Genomic DNA, 21,648 nt, shown 5'->3' on the forward strand with positions numbered 1-21,648 from the left:
TCACTCCAAGGACCCAAAGCACTGTATTTTAAAGGCTCTACTCACGCCAAGGGCCCAAAGCACTGTATTTTAAAGGCTCTACTCACGCCAAGGGCCAAAAGCACTGTTGGTGCGACCGTGCGAGGCTCTACTCACTCGAAGGGCCCAAAACACTGCTTTTTAAAGTATCTACTCACTCCTAGGGCCAAAAGCACTGTATTTTAAAGGCTCTACTCACTCCACGGGCCAAAATCTGAATCTCTGCAGAACCAACAAATCTCTGCTGGTGTACGGCTGAACTAAGTTAAAGGGCCTAAAACTCTGCAGGTAGAAGAATGAAGTCACCTGAAGGGCCTCAATCTCTGCTGGTAGCTCAGCTTAAGGGCCTGTAACTTAATTTGGAAGGGCTCGTATTAAGGGCCAGAAAAGTGAATTTTGGAAGGTCTTACCACATCACACACACACACACACACACACACACACACACACACACACACACACACACACACACACACACACACACACACACACACACACACACACACACACACACACCTCAGGGTGAGGGCTTTTGGATTTCCCATTGTCTATTCCATCCGTGGTTGTCATGGGGAATGTGATTTAAAGGGGTGGTTGTTACTGTTTGTTGAGCTTAAATTGGGGTTTCTGTCCATCCATTTGGGGAGTAAAAAGGTTTCCAGGTATTTTCCCACTTTGATAGAGGTTTTTTTGAATGTGGAAAGTGTGTAGTTGTTAGGCTGTGATGTTGGGGTAATAGAGTGTCTTTGGTGTGTTAGATGCCCCCAGACATGCTTCCCCTGCTGTCCCAGTGTCATTCCAGAGGTGTTGGCATCATTTCCTGGGGTGTCATAGTGGACTAGGTGACTCTCCTGAGTCGAATGGTGGGATCCCCTGAAACGAAGCATTTTCCCCCATAGACTATAATGGGGTTCGATATTCGTTTGAATAGTCGAATATTGAGATGCTATTCGGAACGAATAACGAACATCGAATATTTTACTGTTCGCTCATCTCTAGTATTCCTATATTATTGTTAGATGATTATTACAATGTGCCTTGTTATCTTCTGCATTGTCTCTTGGCCACTTGTTGATGTTCTTCGGCTCTTCCTTCTTGTAGCTCACATGGAGTAAAACTTCACAACCTTCAAGCTGAAGTTCCTGGATGACCCCATAGCAAAATATCCCCCCCCCCCCCCCCAAATATACTCCCAGAAGTATAGCAGCATGAGGGAAAGTGACCTGATAGCAGCCTTCCTGTCTGTGCAACACATCCCCCAGCCTCTAGAGGGTTAAGTGAAACCAGTATTGTTTATGAGTACAATGCTCCTCCCTGCATTGCATTGTGGGAGTTGTAGTCTGCACGATGTAGAAATACAGTCTATACAAACTGACATGGATGTTCTGGGGTTTATTAGTCCTGCCTGTCTATGTCTCAGGCGTCAGTCCTGACAGATGTGAAGTTGCATCTTCTGTCCATGATCCTGTCCCTGCCATTGCTCAGTAGTGGTGTGAGCAGCTGTGCGGGGTGTGACCCGTCAGACACAATGTACAGAGGAGGAGGAGGACGAGGCATTGCTATTATTGCCGGGTGTAGGTGACGCCGCACCGGGCACTGTATTGTATTCCGCGCTTCCCGTGACGTCACTGCCGCCCGCCCCTCTCTGCTTGTGCTGGGAGATCCCTGCATGGAGTTCCCAAGAACTGGAGACCGAGGTGGCCGGAGAGGGGAGGTATGGAGGCTGGAGGACCCGCAGCCCCTCACTCACAGCCAAGCCTGAAGCCTCCGAGCCTGTGTCCTCTGCTGCCCCCCTGTGCTGCTGGGCGCACCACTGGCCAGGTACCCGGGCAGGATGGAGTTACTCAGCTCTGCTGCTACTATTCTTGCTGTATACACAACCTGTGGCTGGCTGACTGCTGGGACTTGTAGTGCTATAGTTGTTGTAGTTCAATATCCGACTGGGACATGTTGTTTGGCCGGGTGCAGTGATACTTGTAGTTCCACAGCTGCAGAGGAGGGTCGGTGATCATCTTCAGGCTCTCCAGGGTGTTGCTGGCACTTGTAGTTCTACAGTTGCTGGAGACCTCCATTATAACTGGCAGACTGATACCTTGGCCGGATAAGGTGATACTTGTAGTTCCACAGCTAAGGGTTGGGGTTGTCAGTGACCATTAGTGTCTTAGTTTACAGTCTGACAACTTCTGGCACTGCAGCGGTTCTGTAACCCTGTGATTGCTGGCACTTGTAGTTCTACAGCTGCATAGGAGGGTCCGTGATCATCTTCAGGCTCTCCAGGGTGTTGCTGACACTTGTAGTTCTACAGTTGCTGAACACCTCCATCATAACTGGCAGACGGATACCTTGGCCGGATAAGGTGATACTTGCAGTTCCACAGCTAAGGGATGGGGGTGTCAGTGACCATTAGTGTCTTAGATCCCAGTCTGACAACTTCTGGCAATGCAGCGGTTCTGTAACCCTGTGATTGCTGGCCCTTGTAGTTCTACAGTTGCTGCAGAGTTCCTTTATGACTGGTAATTTGATATGACATAATACTTATGTTGTAATATACACCTTGGCTGGGTAAGGTGATACTTGTAGTTCTAAGGGGTTGGGGGTGTCAGTGATCGTTACTGTCTTATTTTCCAGTCTGACAACTTCTGCCGCTGCAGCACCTTGGTAACTCTGTGGTTATGCTGCTGGCACTTGTAGTTCTATGGTTACAGGAAAGGTCAATCAGGACTGCCAAACCGCTAGGACGTATTATCTTTTAGCACCTTGGCTGGCTAAGGTTATGGCTGCAGTTCCACGGTTAAGAGGTTGGTGTGTTGGTGATCATTGGTGTTTTGGTATATGGTCTAGCAATTTCTCGCTCTTCAGCTATTTGGTAAGCAGGTGGTTGCTGGCACTTGTAGTTCTACAGTTGCTGCAGACCTCCTTCATGGCTGGCAAACTGCTACGTAATATCTGTGATGATGTTTGGTTGGGTAAGGTGATACTTGTAGTTCCACAGCTAGGGTTGGGGTTGTAAGTGATGTATAGTTCCTTTAGTTCTCCAGCAGTTCTGTAATCTTGCTGGTCTTTGTAGTTCTACAATTGCTGGAGAGCTCCTTTATGACTGACGGAGTGCTCGGACATACTACTTAAGACACTTTGGTTGGGTGAAGTGATGCTTGTAGTCCCACAGCCAAGAGGTTGGGGTGTCAGTGACCATTAGTGTCTTAGTTTACAGTCTCTCCAGCAGTTCTGTAACTTGTGGTTGCTGGTACTAGTAGTTCCATATATAGCTTAGGAGGACTCATTGTAGCATTGAGGATGGCAGGATATTGCAGGACACTATTACCCTATGTAAATATATTGATCACTAAGTCTTTCAGCAGATTTGTTACTAAACACCTCACAGGACTTGATGGGACCGGTACGCATGTGGAACAGACATTGGTGCCCCTTCTTATCATCTTGATTGCAGACAAAATGAACATTATGGTGGTATGCCAGTTAGGTGGCATGTGCCACAAGGGTGGTCCAAGTCCTGGCAAGTGCCCCTTATTGACTGTGCAATCCTGTTCTGCTGTCATTGGGATCCTTCTGAAATCCTGTTCTGCTTGTTCCTGGCCTGGCAGATTTGCAGTATGGTCCTTGCGGTGGGCAGTGGTCTTGCCAAGCAGCGAGAATATCATGCATGGCAGAGAGAACAAATGCTGCATGAAGAATTATACAAGTGATTTCAGAACAGGCTAGTTGCTATCTATTAGGGCAAAGCCGGAGGCATTTGGCAGGGTTACCAAGTGAGACCCTGAGCCCTTGCTAAGATTGGGACTGCCCTTGTGGCACTTACCAATTACCTAGTGTAGTTAATATTTTTCTGCAATTACGATGGTACAAGGGACAAAAAAAGTGTCTGTAAGTGTCCGGCAAAGCACTAGTAATAAATCTGTTATCAGACTCCCATGTTGACCACTATATCCTCAGTCTGCTGTCTCTAGTAGTTCTGGCATTGGGTGTAGGACTACAATAGAGGGATGAGATTAGCAGTTCACTCCAGTCCTTGTCAGTCCTTGTCAGTCCTGGGTATGTTGGTGTCTGTAGTTCCATTAATGTTCTGAGTTTGCAGAATATTTCTAGGCATAGATATAACCTAATAGATGTGGTTCGACATGGTGGTCAGTAGGGCCTGCATCAGAGAGGAGGGGCTTTTCGAGATGTATCCGTGTATATTGCTTTTCCAATAAGCAATTCTAGTTGCAAAAATAAAAAATACACTCCTCTATGGGAGAAAAACCCTTTGTACAGATTGTGCCAGAAAATCCCACCATAAACAATGGGTTGTTCTAGCAAACAGTTGTTATCTGTGGACTATGTGGATACATATTGTGAAATAGTTTCCTGCTGGTTTATTCAGCTACAATGTATTTTATTATATTTATTTACAAGTTACTGTGTAACAAGTGACAATGGTTTTATTGATGTCGCATTGGCCAAGGATTGTGTTAAAAGGCCGGTATTGATATTGGCAGCATTACCGGTATGCTGTCACATAAAGGTAGAGTGTACAGGGAGTATACATGACACCTGTCTGTCTCAGAACAACTGTATATAGTACATGGAAATACATAGATCTGTATAGGAACTTTTTTTGACAAATTCCATCATCGTGTTCTACACCAAAGGAAAAGTTCTATTCTCTGCCTGCCATTCATTTCAATGGAAGTTTTTAGGCAGAATCTGCCTGAAGAATGAGCAGAACACTTTTTTTTTTTTTTTATCCACTAGCTGAAAAAATCTGCTAATACCTCTCATTGAAATAAATGGGAGGCAAAGTTTGAGGTGGATTCTGCGTCAAATTCAGCATGAAATAGACCTGCAGCACTGTCCACTGTATTGTGGTGACTCTGGGGTACTGCAGCTCTGTTCCTACTACTTGAATAGGATCAGAGCTGTGTCTAGGGCCAGAGCACAGCTGAATCAGCTGATCAGTACGGGCTCAGGCATCGGTAATAGTACTAAAAAAATGTAAGTGGGTTTGGGAAACTTTTTTAACCCCTCAACAATTAGAATCAGGCAGTACTTGATCTCACAGGCAGGCATTCCTTCACCCCACACATGGGCAGATTTATCCATCACGGTGATTTCGTGGCTACTGCTCAGTGTGATACATAGTCCTGCTTCCACTTCATCAGATGGAACCGTAGATAACAGATCTACAGCGTCCCCTCTGAAATGGTGTTGTCAGGGTCTATGTAACACACAATAATATAATTTAGTATTAGAAGAACATCACATTCTCTGGTTATTCTTCTAAGGAAGGAACACTAGTATAAGATTACAGCATAAACAGACGTGTAGTGTATAGTACATAGAAATTACTAGTACGGAGTTTTCCAGTGTTTGTTCCTCTTTTGGGATGATAATGTTTGTGGTATATTTCTGCAGTTTTATGTTATTTCAAGTAATCGGATGTATCATCTTATCAGTTTACTAAAGGAAGTTTACTCATATCCTTTGGTGTATACCGTATATACTCGAGTATAAGCCGACCGGAGTATAAGCCGAGGCCCCTAATATTACCACAAAAAAACTGGGAAAACTTATTGACTCAAGTATAAGCCGAGGGGGGCTTTTTTAGCACAAAAACTATGCTGAAAAATTCGGCTTATACTCGAGTATATACGGTATGTTAGCAGAGTCATCTCTTCATCATTACTAGGGTGCATGAGTTAAAGGGGTTGTTCAATTTTAGACAAATATTGAGAGACAAATGAATGTTTGTATTATAAAAAGTTGTACAATTTTCCAATATACTTTCTGTATCAATTCTTCACATTTTTCTAGATCTCTGGACTGTCATTCATTCTGCTTACTTCCCGTGGATAAAAATCTGTTCATGGTCATGCTATATACAGAGCATGGTCATGTGATGTACAGTCCATGGTCATGTTATATACAGTCCATGGTCATGTGATGCACACACAGGTGCACAGCTTGGTACAAGATAGGTGTCTGATTACTGTGCTGTGACGAGCTGTGCACCTGTGTGTTTATCATCACATGACTGTGGGTTGTCTTTTATCCACTGAAAGTAAGGCTGGGGTCACATCTGTCACAGGAACAGATGAAAATCAGCGGAGAGAAAAGTCCTGCACGTAGGATTGTTTTATTTATTTTTTTCTCCGCCACTTTAAATTTTGCAACAGATGTTTAACTATGGCGGCTGCCATAGACGCCGGGTGTCTACTGTTTTATACAGTAGACACCCAGCGCTAAATCCTACGATCGGTGCCCACACCAATCGCAGGCATTAACCTCTCCAGCGCCTCGGTCAAAGCTGACCGAGGCGCCATTATACCGGCGGCTCATGGGCGCCACCATTTTTCTAGTGGTCGCCGACACCCGGAGAAAGCTCCGGGGCCAGCTTCACCTTGCTATGACAGCTGGGAACCTTGTGAAGGCTCCCTGGTTTATCATTCTATTGCTTCTATTGCAGGCTATGCTAGGTAGCCTGCAATAGAAGTGCCGGTATTTTGCAGTGCATTGCAATGCATTAGCATTGTAATGCATTGCATTAGTGATCAGACCCCGTGGGGTTCAAGACCCATAGGGGGTCTAACAAATACAAAAAAAAAAGTTTTAGAAAAAAAGTAAAAAAAATAAAATTAAAAATAATAAAAGTTCAAATCACCCCCCTTTCCATAGAACACATATAAAAGTAGTTAAATACTGTGAAACTCCTGCATATTAGGTATCCCTGTGTCCGAAATCGCCCGCTCTACAAATCTATAAAAATATTTTTCCCATATAGTAAACGCCGTAGCAGGAAAAAAAAGTCAAAAGTGCAAAACCGCCGATTTTTCTCTGTTTTGCCTCTGATAAAAATTTGAGTAAAAAGTGATCAAAGCAATAGCAATTCCCCAAAATGATAGAAGTGAAAAGTCACTCCGCCCCGCAAAAAAAAAAAGACGCGTTATGCATACAAAAAAGTTACGGGTGTCATAATATGGCGACTTTTAGAAAAAAAAAATTAACACAGTTTTGAATTTTTTGTTAAGGGGTTAAAATGTAAATAAAACCATATAAATTTGTTATCTCTGGAATCGTACCGAAACACAGAATACAGATGACATATCATTTTGGTTGCACAGTGAACGCCGTAAAACGGAAGCCCGTAAGAAAGTCGCACAAATGCACTTTTTCTTCAAATCCACCCCATTCTGAATTTTTTTTCCAGCTTCCCAGTACATTATACAGAATAATTAATGATAGCATCATGAAGAACAATTTGTCTTGCAAACATTAAGACCTCATATGGCTCTGAGAGCAGAGAATTAAAATAGTTATGGGGTTTGGAGGGGGGGGGGGTCAAAAACGAAAATCAAAAAATGTTGTCGGGTGGGAAGGGTTAAAAAGGTTGTGCGGAAATCCATCCTTAGGATAGCCCATAATTATCTGATCAGTGGGGGCCTATAGTCATCCCCTGTACAAATAGTCTGTGTGGGGGCGCTTCCGGTGCCTGTGCTATTTTGAACTCAGGACTGGAAGCTTTTGTTTCTGTGCAATGTATAGTGGCCGGGTGCCAGTACTGCAGCTCAGCTGCCATTAAAGTCACCATGCAGAGACTGAAACCAACTGCCTCCAGGCCGGTGCTATGTGTTGTACGGGTGCCTGAAATGGCCAAGTATAACTGATCCGAGGAGAGCTGCCTGTTGCACAAGAACCACCCCCTCCCCATCCCCGCTAATCCTATATTTATGGCCTTTCCTTTCGGATGGACCACAGATATCTATCGGCGGGAGCTGAGAGCTGATCCCTGTTTGGAAATGTATCAGATCCTATACAGTAAATGGAGCTGGAAGCAGATGGCTCGGTATACTTTCAGATATTTATGGCCTATGGGCATGAATTGGGATTAGTACTCAGCGCTTCAGTCATAATTCTGAAACTTCACGGGTTTTTCTTATCCAGCAGTCAATTTATTCATGCATTTCTAGGAGGAAAAAATATGCAAATCTATTCTCCAGGATGTAATTAGGAGAACAGTGCCTCTGTGTGAAGCCTCCTTAACATCATGCATGACTCAGTTAACCCCTTCCCGACATGCGCCGTAATTGTATGGCGCATGTCGGGTCTTTAAGCAGTAGACAACCGGCTCTAATGCCTCCGATCGGTCCCCGATCAGCCACAGTCAAAGACCATTTTGCCGGTGATCGCCGTCTCCTGGAGCATGCTCCAGGGCCGACGTCACATTGGCATGACAGCCGGGAACCTTTACAAGGCTCCCAGGCTTGTCTGCAAATTCTTTCTTTTGCCGGCTGGTCTATGCAGCCTGCAAAAGAAAGGATAATTTTTTGCAATGCATTAGCATTGTAATGCATTGCATTAGTGATCAGACCCCCTGGGATTCAACACCCCTAGGGGGTCTAATAAATGCAAAAAAAAATAATAAAAAGTAAAAAAAAAAAATATATAAAAAGTATTAAAAATTCAAATCACCCCCCTTTCCCTAGAACACATATAAAAGTAGTTAAAAACTGTGAAACACATACATGTTAGGTATCCCCATGTCCGAAATCGCCCACTCTACAAATCTATAAAAATATTTTTCCTGTTCGGTAAACGCTGTAGCGGGAAAAATAGTCAAAAGTGCCAAACCGCCGTTTTTTCACTGTTTTAATTCTGATAAAAATTTGAATAAAAAGTGATCAAAGCAATAACATTTCCCAAAAATGGTAGAACTAAAAAGTACACCTGGCCCCGCAAAAAAAGACGCCCTATGCATCCCCGTACACTGACGTATAAAAAAGTTACGGCTGTCGGAATATGGCGACTTTTAGAAAAAAAATTTAACACCGTTTTGGATTTTTTTTTTACGGGGTTAAAATGTAAATAAAACCATAAAAATTTGGTATCCCTGGAACCGTACCGAAACACAGAATACAGGGGACATGTCATTTTGGCTGCACAGTGAACGCTGTAAAACCAAAGCCCGTAAGAAAGTCGCAGAAATGCATTTTTTCTTCAAATCCACCCCATTCTGAATTTTTTTTCCTGCTTCCCAGTACATTATATAGAATAATTAATGGTGGCATCAGGAAGAAAAATTTGTCCCGCAAAAATTAAGACCTCATATGGCTCTGGGAGCGGAGAAATAAAAAAAGTTATGGGGTTTAGAAGGAGAGGAGTCAAAAATGAAAAACGAAAATCAAAAAATGCCATCGGCGGGAAAGGGTTAATAAGCCTACTAACGTGGATTTAATTGTCAAATTAGTATTTCTATTCCAAAAGGAACAGATTCCGAGCTATGGACAGCGCTGTTTCGGTCTTTTGGACCTCCTCAGCATAGCGTAGGGATACTGATTTGGCAGAGTGAGAGACTGTAGACCAGGGTCAGGGGATAATCGTACACATTAGGGAGAGTGTGTGCCTATATAGGCGTACGGAGATATCATACATGACTCAGTTACTAACTGAGTCATGCATGATGGCAGCACACAGAGGCACTGTTCTCCTAATTACATCATGGAGAATAGATTTGCATATTTTTTTACCCAGAATCCCTAGCGGAGCAGGAATGACTTGTAAGTCTCCGTACGCCTATGTAGGCACACACTCTTTCTAGGAGGAGTAACAGAGGATCATTGTAATAGAGGCACAACGTAAAGTTCTAAGAAAAGATGCTCCTGAATTATTTAATGAAGAATAAAAGTATTTACTAACACATATTGAAAAAAACCAAAACAAAAACAGATCCTCTGGTATTTTTCTTGGGAAGGAAAACGTCTTGAACTCCCCATTGTAGGGCGACTGAAAGTAGGGCACAGGAGCATAAATCATTTACATGTTTGCCGTTTGCATAATCTGTGCAGCCGCAAAGCCCATTTTCCATAACCGTACCATAGAAATTATTCACCCGGCACAGTGCAATGTCTAGGTGACACAATGTATCACAATATTTGCAATCTATAACAGAATATTAGAATACGCCATGATTGATTCATTCATCTTTTATCTTGCAAGGCACAGGACAATGTGTAACATTGATTTTCATCATAGTCTGAGTGTCTTTAAAGATTTATGAGTCTTAAGATGGAAGAGTGAGTTAACAGCTATTTATCAAGTTTGTTTTCTGTCTTAAAGATGTATATATCCATTGTATGGGTCGTATCTAGTGATATCTAAGTTTATATCAGGCAGGTGTAGTGTTGCAGATGAGGGACAATAAAGTAACTTTGGGCAGAAAGACTTTGAACCATATATACACTAATTGAGGAAAAAAAGTATATTGCACCCAGAGAGAAATGTCAGATTGCTGGACAACTTGGCATTCAGATGTGTCAGATGGATATATAAATTATTACAGGTGTATCTTGCTACAAGAGGGTGTAAGGGAGTATTCACACATAGGAATTTGGGAGTGGATTCTGTCGTCCCCTAAATCGGCGGCAGTTTACACTAAGACACTGCCTCTCTTTGTTTCTAAGAGATCGCAGCAGGACGTTGAAAAAATAAGCATCCTCCTCGATCTCACCATAGGTTCTTTAACTGCGGCAACCACATTTTGGGACTCCTTGCTGATTAGGCCCATTAATCTAGACCTAATCACTGGCGATAATCCACGACGCATCTCCGTTCTGCTGCGGGTACCTTGCGGCCGCAAAATTAAAGGGGTTGTCCCATGAAAAGCATCCTATCTATACTGCTAGTGTATGTGGATTTAAGACTTTTCCTAAATGCATTGCTTTATCAAAACTGCTTTGTTTGGCCGCTATCTTAATTTATTCACTTCATTGTCGACACTGCATTTCTATGGCCACTTGGCTTATCTGCTCAGTTCCCAAGTGATGTAGCTGCCTGCTCTCAGGGGGGGAGGGAGGGGCTGACAAGCAACGGAGCTCCTCAGATAGGTAAGGAGGAGGTGAGAGCTCCGGGATTACTGTGCTGTCTATCTTCAGCTTTTCCACTTATCAGCCGGTTTAATTGAATTTGGCTGATAAGGGCTGAGATAAGGAGTGCGTTACCTCTGTATGTAATGCAAGCTGACTCAAATCCAGCTCTGCTACATCAGCTTCATACTGTGGTAATGCATTTACAACCAATCCCTCATTACTGACTGCAAACATAGCAGATAGCAGAGCAAGTGAAACCCCGTCCACCAATGTGCCAAGAAATCCAGGAAGTGAAGAGAGCACAGAGCCTGCAGGCTGCAGAACAAGAGTTATGGGAATACCCCTTTAAGAGGAATTTTTCTTTATTTTCTGCCATGTGAATGGCCCCTAAAAATGCTTTTCCTGCTGTCCTATAAGAAGCTCTCAGAAGCTACTTTGGGGTATTTGGGAATTTGTGTATACATTAAGTGGTTTAGGGATTTAAAGGGAGTCTATCATTAGAAAAACAAATTTTTAACTAGTGGCATGTTGGAATGGCTTTTAAAAAGTCCTTCTGTTATGCATATTATGATCACAGAGCATTGTGGGCTTTTCCCCTGTGCTCCGAGCACCCCCCCATGTCATTACTTTCCACTGCCCCTTAGCTGCTTATGTTCAGTCCCCTCTTCTTTGCCAGAACTTCTGCCTTTCGCGGGGATCGGACACAGCGCTGTATGCAATCAGCTCTGCCACTTTGGGTTCAGGCAGAGCCAACTGTGCATGTCTGGGCGTCCATTTTCTGGTGGTCTGCTATGCTCGTGTAGTAGACCATGGGAAAAAGAGCGCCCGGATATGCGCATTCAGCTCTGCTCGAACCCGAAGTGGCAGAGCTGATTGCGTACAGTGGAGTGGACTGAACTAAGGGGCGGTGGAGAGTTATGACATGGGGGTGCTCGGAGCACAGGGGGAAGGCCCACAATGTTCTGTGATCACAATATGCATAACAGAAGAAACGGAGGGCAGAAGCTTAGAATGGAAGGTAGGCGTACAATAGCCTTTAGTTACAAATGTGTTTTTCTACTGATAGACTCCCTTTAACGTGGATTTTTTTTTTTTTTTTTAATTTCCTATCATTCCTTGCTTGCCTTTAAATTTCATAAAATCCCAGCCACCCCCATTAAATGGGTATTGCTTTTCATTTTCACCTATTAGAGTCTCCCATTCAGTGAGTCAGACCCTTTGCACCCCCACCGATGACTACAACAGTACTAGACACCATTATGATGGATGCCGGGCGGATTCCTAGAGCTTAGAATGTATTGCCTACTAATAGTAGTAACCTTGCAGAATTGCCTTTGCATTGTATGTCGAGCTTTTCAGGATATAATAATAATTCAGTCTTTTGCGACTTTTCTTCTTTCCCACGTTTCTCCTCCGCTGCTTTCTTCATAGAATATATGTTGCTTTTTGTCAGGGCCAGTATGTTTTTATGTGAAGTCTCAAAAGCGTAAGAAACACAATATTTCATAGTCCTTTTCATCATCCGCAGAATCTCTCCTGAATATTTCATGCAGGAAAAGGCTTTGCTTTTCTCCTGCTGTGGAAAAACCACCGGTGACAAATGGTCAGGATGACGTTACCCTTAAATGGGATATTGATTGTGACCGAAAACTTTTGACCTCAATAATGTCATAGAATACCATTAAAATGATTAATATGGAGGAGGAAACATTTACCGTATGGGATGAGCATGAGGAATTTCTTCTAATTGTATTGCTAAATTCTTCCTGTTTGAGACCCTTCCGATTATCGATATGTATACATGGGTACAGCAGGGTCTCTAGAACAGACACGTCACTTACAATATTGCTGTTCTCTTATGTAGCAAATGGGTCACGTCTGGCTGCAACCTCTATAACGGATAGCTATGGCTATATCAATTAAAGGGATTGCCCAGTTTTGGTTTTCTAGATCTCTGCTTGCTGTCATTTATTCTGCTTATACGAAGTGGATAAAAATCAGTCCAGTAATCAGATGTCTGCCCGATAATGACCTATGCGCTTCCTTGTCATCACGCGACCGTGGACTGTCCATGACGCGGCCGTGGACTGTCCATGACGCGGCCGTGGACTGTCCATGACGCGGCCGTGGACTGTCCATGACGCGGCCGTGGACTGTCCATGACGCGGCCGTGGACTGTCCATGACGCGGCCGTGGACTGTCCATGACGCGGCCGTGGACTGTCCATGACGCGGCCGTGGACTGTCCATGACGCGGCCGTGGACTGTCCATGACGCGGCCATAACTTCAGGAAAACAGCCGAAAATCAGCGGAGAGAAAAGTCTTATAGTCAAATAGATCTGTGGGTAACCCCTGTTTTCACCAATATAAAAATGCTATTTGGGCCTGAATACCCCTCTAACAGTCCTCACAGTGTATACTATTTACACTGTAATGGGAAGACTGGGATATTTCAGAATTTTTGTTTTATACTTTTATTTCTGTTTGTCATTTCATATAAAATAACCAAGAACCCAATCCTTGTATTGGCTGTGCTCCCAATATGACCCACTTCCATATGATATATAGTATAGTATTGATTATTTTTTATGTCTTACTTTAGCAGCAGTATCTATAAGATGATATTCATGGTCAGCATATTTATGTCACTTGTGACAACCTCTGTACATCGCTGTGGAATATGTATGTGCCATATACAGGACTGACTCCAGGTTTGTGTGGGCCCTTGGGCCCCTTTTGGACCAACTCATGCACACTGCAGAAAAAAAAAAAACAATTGAAATTGGGTTTTTTTTTGCTGAGGGAGACCTACTGGAGTGAAGTGTAATACTGTCTATTCCATACAAGTAGATACACCTGGTTCAGACATCATAATGTAAAGAGGAACTTCAGGCAGACCTCTACCTCGGATTCTTCTTTATTTTCTGCCCCTGGCTCATGGTGCGAGGAATAGTCTCAAGCCCCAGCCTCCGTATCGGAGCTTCCCACTCCAATTAGTTTCTATAGGAGGCAGAATACGGGAGGAATCCGCTGCTGATTTAAGTTTGAAATTCGCTGCAAAATCAGTGCCAGATTCCACCGTGTAGACAGGGCCTGATACTGTTAATAGTGCCACTCCTCAGTGGCCCCCACACAGTATTATGTGCTCCGCAGTGGCCCCCACACAGCATTATGTGCTCCGCAGTGGCCCCCACACAGTATTATGTGCTCCGCAGTGGCCACCACACAGTATTATGTGCTCCGCAGTGGCCACCACACAGTATTATGTGCTCCGCAGTGGCCCCCACACAGTCTTATGTGCTCCCAAGAGCCCCCCCTCCAAGACCTGGTGTTCTTATTATACTCTGGGGTCGACTCAGACCTCAGAGTATAATAATCAGGGGCCCAGGGGAAGTGATTAAAAATAACAATCCCTTTTATACTTGCCTTTCCTCGTCTATTTCTAAGACTGAGTAGAGTCCCTGGAGGCAATAAAGCTGTTTCATGGCTAGGCTTTACATGACCTGCACATAGGTTCAATTTTCTGCCTTAGTTCTGTACCTAATTACCCTCCCCTGCACCTGTACTAGAAGCACAAGCCCTGGTAATCCTCCCCCACAATCATTTCATGGTTGTACCATGAAATACAAATGGCAATAAATAAACTGAATATACATTTTAGAGTAGCTGTGTAATGTATTGTTAGGAATCTGTATCAGGATTGTGTCTACTTTTACTGATCTCAATGCTGTTGCCCATGTTGGTCTTTCTGTCTGAGAAGCAGAAAGAAAGCCTATGTCCAGACTAAATGCTATCCCTGCTTCTCTACTGAGGATCCAGCAGCAGCTGTACTGTATTGTCCCTGCTTCTCTACTGAGGATCAAGCAGCAGCTGTACTGTATTATCCCTGCTTCTCTACTGATGACCCAGCAGCAGCTGTACTGTATTATCCCTGCTTCTTTACTGATGATCCAGCAGCAGTTGTACTGTATTATCCCTGCTTCTTTACTGAGGATCCAGCAGCAGCTGTACTGTATTATCCCTGCTTCTCTACTGAGGATCCAGCAGCATCTGTACTGTATTGCCCCTGCTTCTTTACTGAGGATCCAGCAGCAGCTGTACTGTATTATTCCTGCTTCTCTACTGAGGATCCAGCAGCAGCAGCTATACTGTATTATCCCTGCTTCTTTACTGAGGATCCAGCAGCAGCTGTACTGTATTATCCCTGCTGCTCTACTGAGGCTCCAGCAGCAGCTGTACTGTATTATCCCTGCTTCTTTACTGAGGATCCAGCAGCAGCTATACTGTATTATTCCTGCTTCTCTACTGAGGATCCAGCAGCAGCAGCTATACTGTATTATCCCTGCTTCTTTACTGATGATCCAGCAGCAGCTGTACTGTATTATGCCTGCTTCTTTACGAGGATCCAGCAGCTGTTGTACTGTATTATCCCTGCTTCTTTACTGAGGATCCAGCAGCAGCTGTACTGTATTATCCCTGCTTCTTTACTGAGGATCCAGCAGCAGCTGTACTGTATTATCCCTGCTTCTCTACTGAGGATCCAGCAGCAGCTGTACTGTATTATCCCTGCTTCTCTACAGAGGATCCAGCAGCAGCTATACTGTATTATCCCTGCTTCTTTACTGATGATCCAGCAGCAGCTATACTGTATTATCCCTGCTTCTTTACGGAGGATCCAGCAGCAGCTATACTGTATTATTCCTGCTTCTCTACTGAGGATCCAGCAGCAGCAGCTATACTGTATTATCCCTGCTTCTTTACTGATGATCCAGCAGCAGCTGAACTGTATTATCCCTGCTTCTTTATGGAGGATCCAGCAGCTGTTGTACTGTATTATCCCTGCTACTTTACTGAGGATCCAGCAGCAGCTGTACTGTATTATCCCTGCTTCTCTACTGAGGATCCAGCAGCAGCTGTACTGTATTATCCCTGCTTCTCTACTGAGGCTCCAGCAGCAGCTGTACTGTATTATCCCTGCTTCTTTACTGAGGATCCAGCAGCAGCTGTACTGTATTATCCCTGCTTCTCTACTGAGGATCCAGCAGCAGCTGTACTGTATTATCCCTGCTTCTTTACTGAGGATCCAGCAGCAGCTGTACTGTATTATCCCTGCTTCTCTACTGAGGATCCAGCAGCAGCTGTACTGTATTATCCCTGCTTCTCTACTGAGGCTCCAGCAGCAGCTGTACTGTATTATCCCTGCTTCTCTACTGAGGATCCAGCAGCAGCTGTACTGTATTATCCCTGCTTCTCTACTGAGGATCCAGCAGCAGCTATACTGTATTATCCCTGCTTCTTTACTGAGGATCCAGCAGCAGCTGTACTGTATTGCCCCTGCTTCTCTACTGAGGGTCCAACAGCAGCTGTACTGTATTATCCCTGCTTCTCTACTGAGGATCCAGCAGCAGCTATACTGTATTATCCCTGCTTCTTTACTGAGGATCCAGCAGCAGCTATACTGTATTATCCCTGCTTCTTTGCTGAGGATCCAGCAGCAGCTGTACTGTATTCTGTTGGGCATACATGACTAACAGAGCCTCACTGGATTGACTTGCACCAACCTAATCATTTTGACCACCAGGGGGTACTATTACCTGGAGATAATTGCTTTTTTTTTTTTTTTAATTACATTTTGTGTAAGTAACATCACCTTACAGTGTTACTTTAAAATTCATATTCATTTTACTTATTTCCATTGTTAGAACGACTCCTTTAGGGGAGGAAAAATATTTTTTGACTCTTTTTGACTTAAATATCACAATATATCCAGGGATCAATGTCCAGCATCTAGTACAGAGGACTTGTAATCTTATAAAGGATCATTATTAAGTATTTTCCTGTATGCTTGTGCTTTATTACTATTCCGTTATTTCATGGCTGATTTTGAGTCCTCTTCTTGGCTACTACACAGTATTTTGCTGCAATGCACTTCACATGGCCTTCACCCAGCTGTAGTTTCCGAACATTCCACTGGCTGTAGAAATGAGTAACATATTGATCTGGCCCATTATGCTGAAATATTAATTAAGTGTCCATTAGTTGTAAACAAGTCTGGCAGACCCTAATCTCACTATACATGTGCACGCTATCATCTTTACTTCATATACTTGTCAGTCTTTGGCCGGGATTACTGATGCTAACAGAAGAGAATTGTTGGTGCATTTGAGCTTTTGTGGTCCGAGAAGATGCAGCATGTGAATAGTGCTGTCATTTGTGGGTATGGGGAAGGGGGAGGTGTTGAGCATCTGAAAGACTTTAATGAACGCTGTCAGTGTCTTTGAGAGGAAATAGTCGCCGACTGAAGAAGAATGCGGTGGAAAGTGCTGTGCTTTTTGGATTTTCACGTTAGAGGCACATAGACTGCGTCTCCTTACAGGGCATCTGCATGGCTTCAAGAGATCCTGATGAACATCTGACTCCAAGAACTGGAATCTTCTCATTGTCCTCCGTTCCTGCATTCGCCTGCAGCTGGTCCCTTCATTCTATTTGGATGAATATGTAGATCTTGGATATTCAGCGTGGGCTTTTTTTTTTTTTTCCTCCCCTAGTTGCCTAGACAATCCTTTGCTCTCTAGGAGAGAATGTCTGGCTCCCGCAAGGACTTTGATGTGAAACAGATACTAAAAATCAGATGGAGGTGGTTCGGACACCAGGCAGCACCTGTCAATGCTATCCAGCAAGGAGACTTCCTGAGTAGTGATCAGAGCCCGGTGGCTGGGGACAGAAAGTTTTTGGACTCTAGTAACCTCCCCTTGCCCCTGCAGTCAGTGGCATACAGGAGAAGCAGCAACCAGAGCTTCCAAAATTTGCTTCCATGCACCATGGCATCTGCATCTGAGCACACTGCCTCCTCTGCCGAACTTGCAGCAGGTCCCTCGGAATCAGGACATTGGCTTAACAAACCAGAAACCGAGGATGGTGTCAGCGAGGAAGATATTGAGTCAGAGAGCAGTTCCTGCAGGTCAGAATATTATTTGAGTTATTAACCCTATGCTGTATCTCCCCAAGGCATCCAGCATTTTGTCTTTGCAGCATAAGGCACTTAAAAAAAATAAATAAAATGTATCCGTAAAAAAATGTCATGCATAGGACAGATTTACATTCTCGGAGTCGGGCGTTCATGCAGCAGATTTGTTCCATTCATCTGAATGGGGTCGCGTCGCTGGCAAACGCATGGATTTCTGGAAGGCGTATTTAATAAATTAGACAGTCGCTGATATTTCTGCAACGAGTCTGCTGTATGTGAATACAACCTTGCAGTAAATATTGTGCAGATATAAAGAGTCCTTGAGACTTTTTTTTTTAAATGTTTTTAATGCAAACATTAAAAAAAAATTTACCTTGTTTTTTTTTTTTTTAATTGTTTTTCCTTTATCTTGTAATTCCTACAGTTTTCCATACAAATTTTCTTTTCTGATGTTCATAATTTGTGAAGTTTTAAAATTTGATATGCTGTCCTAGGGGCAGCAAAGTTTTTTGGGGGCGCAGCCTACGGCACCTATACTATTTTGGGGGGTGAACTATCACTTTCTTCTCAATCTTTGCAGACCATGACAATATTTGCAAGCATTATCCATGTCACTATTTCTGCAGCACTATATTTCGGGGTACTAGTGGGCACAGAGGGCAGCGGTCTGCTCGGTATTCTTTTATGAAAATACATTTACCGTATATACTCGAGTATAAGCCGACCCGAATATAAGCCGAGGCCCCTAATTTTACCACAAAAAACTGATTTGGATGGACTACTTCTCTTAGTATCTAGGGCATTTCATGGAAATATCTATTGAATTTATATTAACATGTAAATTTGATTTTCTTATCGGGAATGCCTCGTATGATTAAACATTCCCTGACTCTTCTCCGCAGGTGCCCTTAGTAGAACAGAGACGGTACTATAATTTATGGCGTCCCATATTACAGGAATTAATGGCTGGCGCGGTGTACCTCCCATAGAGTCGCTTCAGGCATTAAAGAGAGAATTTATTATAATGGTGTTCTATCAGATATCACATTGTTCCTAATATTCTTACTAAAATAACTTTAATAATGATAACTTAATAATTTAACCTTGCATATCTTTTCTTAGTTGGACTCCTTGGTCATTTATTACATAGTAAGGAGATCCTAGGTTATAAAATGATGCCTATACCATTGCGTATGGCGAAAGTGAGGTTGCCATATACTTTAGTTGGCCATACATATCTGGTATCTGTCAGAGGATTCCTCCTACAACCTGATGTATGGGGGTTGTTGTTTTTCATTCCATGTCTGCTGTCAAACTAGGAACAGGCTTTCTAGATTTTCTACCCCTAGGACCAGGAGGGTTCTGGCCTGGAGTAGGGGAGAGGGTATGTCGGTAGGTTAATCCCCATCGGACGCTGAGAACTAGGGATTTTCCCATCATAATAAATGGTGGCCAATCCCTACAATCCAGCCTTTGGAATAGTTTCCCTTCATGAGCTTCATTCCCAGGTTGCCTTTGTGTAGAACCTTCACTTTCATGCCATAGCCTTGAGGGCTCATTCACATGGGGCGGATTTTGACCCCGAATTCATCTCAGAATCCACCCCCTCACAATAGAGGTCTACATTGATCGCTAGCTTCCTTTTTTCCGTGAGCGGTATGTTCCCACTCATGGAAAAAAAGAAGCGAGCTGCCCTTTCTTTAGGCGGATTCCACGGCTGATTCAGCCCCGGCGTCCGTCTCGGGACAGCACCCTCCGGACTAGGCCCATTCATTTGGGCCTACTCCGGAGGGGGAAGTCGCGCAGGCTCATTTTGGTCCTATTCTGACACTGCTTCCCACATCAAAATCAGGACCAAAATACGCGGTCACTAGCCCCGTGTGAACTAGCCCTAACTCCATAGATTAGTAAGCGGCTGCCAGTGCCTATTTCCTAATGGAAATACTATAAATGTCCATTGTTTATATAGCGCCAACACATGCTGAGGCGTAGTTGCAAGCCTAATGTTGTCTCACTTAAATGGAGTCTGTTACCAGACCCCAGAATATCCCCCAGCCCCACGGATGGATGGATGGGTGGGTTAGGGTCACCTGAATCATACAGTGATTTACTCTTATGTTATTGCCTGTTTCCAAGATATCGTTGTTTTTGTTAATATACAAATGAGATCTGTGAAGCAATGTGAGCTTTCCTCTTTGGAGCACAAATCTAATTTGTATATTCACAAAAAAAAACCCCCAAAACATCTTGGCAATGGAGGCGCCAATTCATAAGTGGAAAACGCGGTCAGGTTATGGTCACCTGAATCTATCTGCAGTGTTGGGTCGATACGTTGGGTTCTGGTGACACTCCCTTTAAGGTTATTTACTGTACAGGCTCTGAAGATAATATCTTTAATAAGCCTAGAAGACAATCTATAAATAGGAGAGCAAATAAAATGAGTTGTATGGTCCTGGCGTTCGAGTTGCGGAGCCCTGACAATAGATCAGAGTGAACGCTCGCACTTATTCCTGTTCTCCATTACAATAGTTCTATAAACACTCAGTGGGCTTGTTACTTATAGTGTGTACGGAGGTATTTCTGTATATTACCAAGTATGGCTTGTCTGTGGCTTCTCTGTTTTTCAGAAACAGCTATTTATAAACCAATTGTATTGTTTGGGTTTTTTGTCTCGGTGAGTCTGATATTACAGTCAGACTTCTGCTCGACATAGAACTTGTATCATGTTGTCACTGATCTCATGTCTAGTAGTTTTTGGAAAGAGGGTTGCACAATGATGCTAACCAAAGAGGCAGAACCCAGTTGCGCCAGTTGATTCTGCTGCAGATGGTGCACTTTTATGCCATCTGCCTTCCAGCCTATGCATGCTGCACCCTGAAGTAGTCACGCTAGACGGGATAGTTCCCATACAAAAATGGCCTTTCCCCATGTCTTTGGGTCTTTCATTTGGATCTCTGTTGTGACCATTGCGTCTATCCATCCGTGTGGTGCAATCCCAGAACTGTGCCTGGCTGTATAGGTAAAGGCAAGCGTACCGAACATGTTTTTGAGAAACTGTATCCATAGGCACTGAGTGCAAACCCCTGGAACAACTGGGCAATTGCTGTGTGTGTGCTGGCCTCACCCCCACCCATCAGCTGTTCTTAGCAGCTGATACAAAAAATGGAGCAGGAAGCAGACAGCGCTGTTCTCTGTGTAGTGGTGGAACTGAGTCACTGCAATTTATCTACCTACCTTCCAAGTGAATAGGAGTTGATCTGCAGCAATCCTTCTAGTCACTACACTCAGAATGGAGTGGTGGGCTTCCTGCTCCTTTCTCTTAACAGCTGATTCATGGGGGTGCCAGCTGTTTGACCCTCACCGATCTGATATTGATGATCTATCCTATCCTTAGGTTTGCAACTGAACACCCTCAATGATCCTATGGAAGTGACTGTGTACATTTTTTGACTGTGACTTGCAACAATGTCTTTGGCTAGGTCAGAGTAATGGACAGCATAGGAGCAAATTTTTGAGTGTAGGTGGTTGCTGTGGCCATTACAGGCTCACAAACTAAATTCTGTATCTCATGTGCACACAACATTGTCTTTGTATGACCACTGTTGGATGTATACCCTATAGATATAAATACAGAAGAGTGAAGCAGGCTGCATCCACCTGCATTGTATACTGCGTGTGTTCCAGTTTTGGCCCCGTTTTTCCAACTTCATCTTCTATGCCGAGTTTATCTTTTTTTTTTGTTTTGCCAACTAAGCGCAGCACAAATTCCACAGTAATGCAAAAAATATGACTTTCTTCTTTTTA

The 21,648-nt window shown here is 43.6% G+C and overlaps 1 protein-coding gene across 3 annotated transcripts in view; it reads left to right on the plus strand.

The window, feature by feature from the left end:
• The first annotated feature begins 1,660 nt into the window (after positions 1-1,660).
• Positions 1,661-21,648, plus strand: part of KLHL5 (kelch like family member 5) — a 40,490-nt gene continuing 20,502 nt past the window's right edge. For 2 of the 3 annotated variants that reach the window (XM_075261312.1, XM_075261316.1), the window contains exon 1: positions 16,842-17,838. In XM_075261312.1, the coding sequence (XP_075117413.1) occupies positions 17,459-17,838 (380 nt within the window). In that variant the 5' untranslated portion in view covers positions 16,842-17,458. Of the gene's footprint in view, positions 1,840-16,841; positions 17,839-21,648 lie in introns of those variants that run through there. The other variant, XM_075261317.1, reaches the window with a different exon arrangement.

Source organism: Leptodactylus fuscus, chromosome 1, assembly GCF_031893055.1.
Source record: "Leptodactylus fuscus isolate aLepFus1 chromosome 1, aLepFus1.hap2, whole genome shotgun sequence".
Taxonomy (NCBI): Eukaryota; Metazoa; Chordata; class Amphibia; order Anura; family Leptodactylidae; genus Leptodactylus; species Leptodactylus fuscus.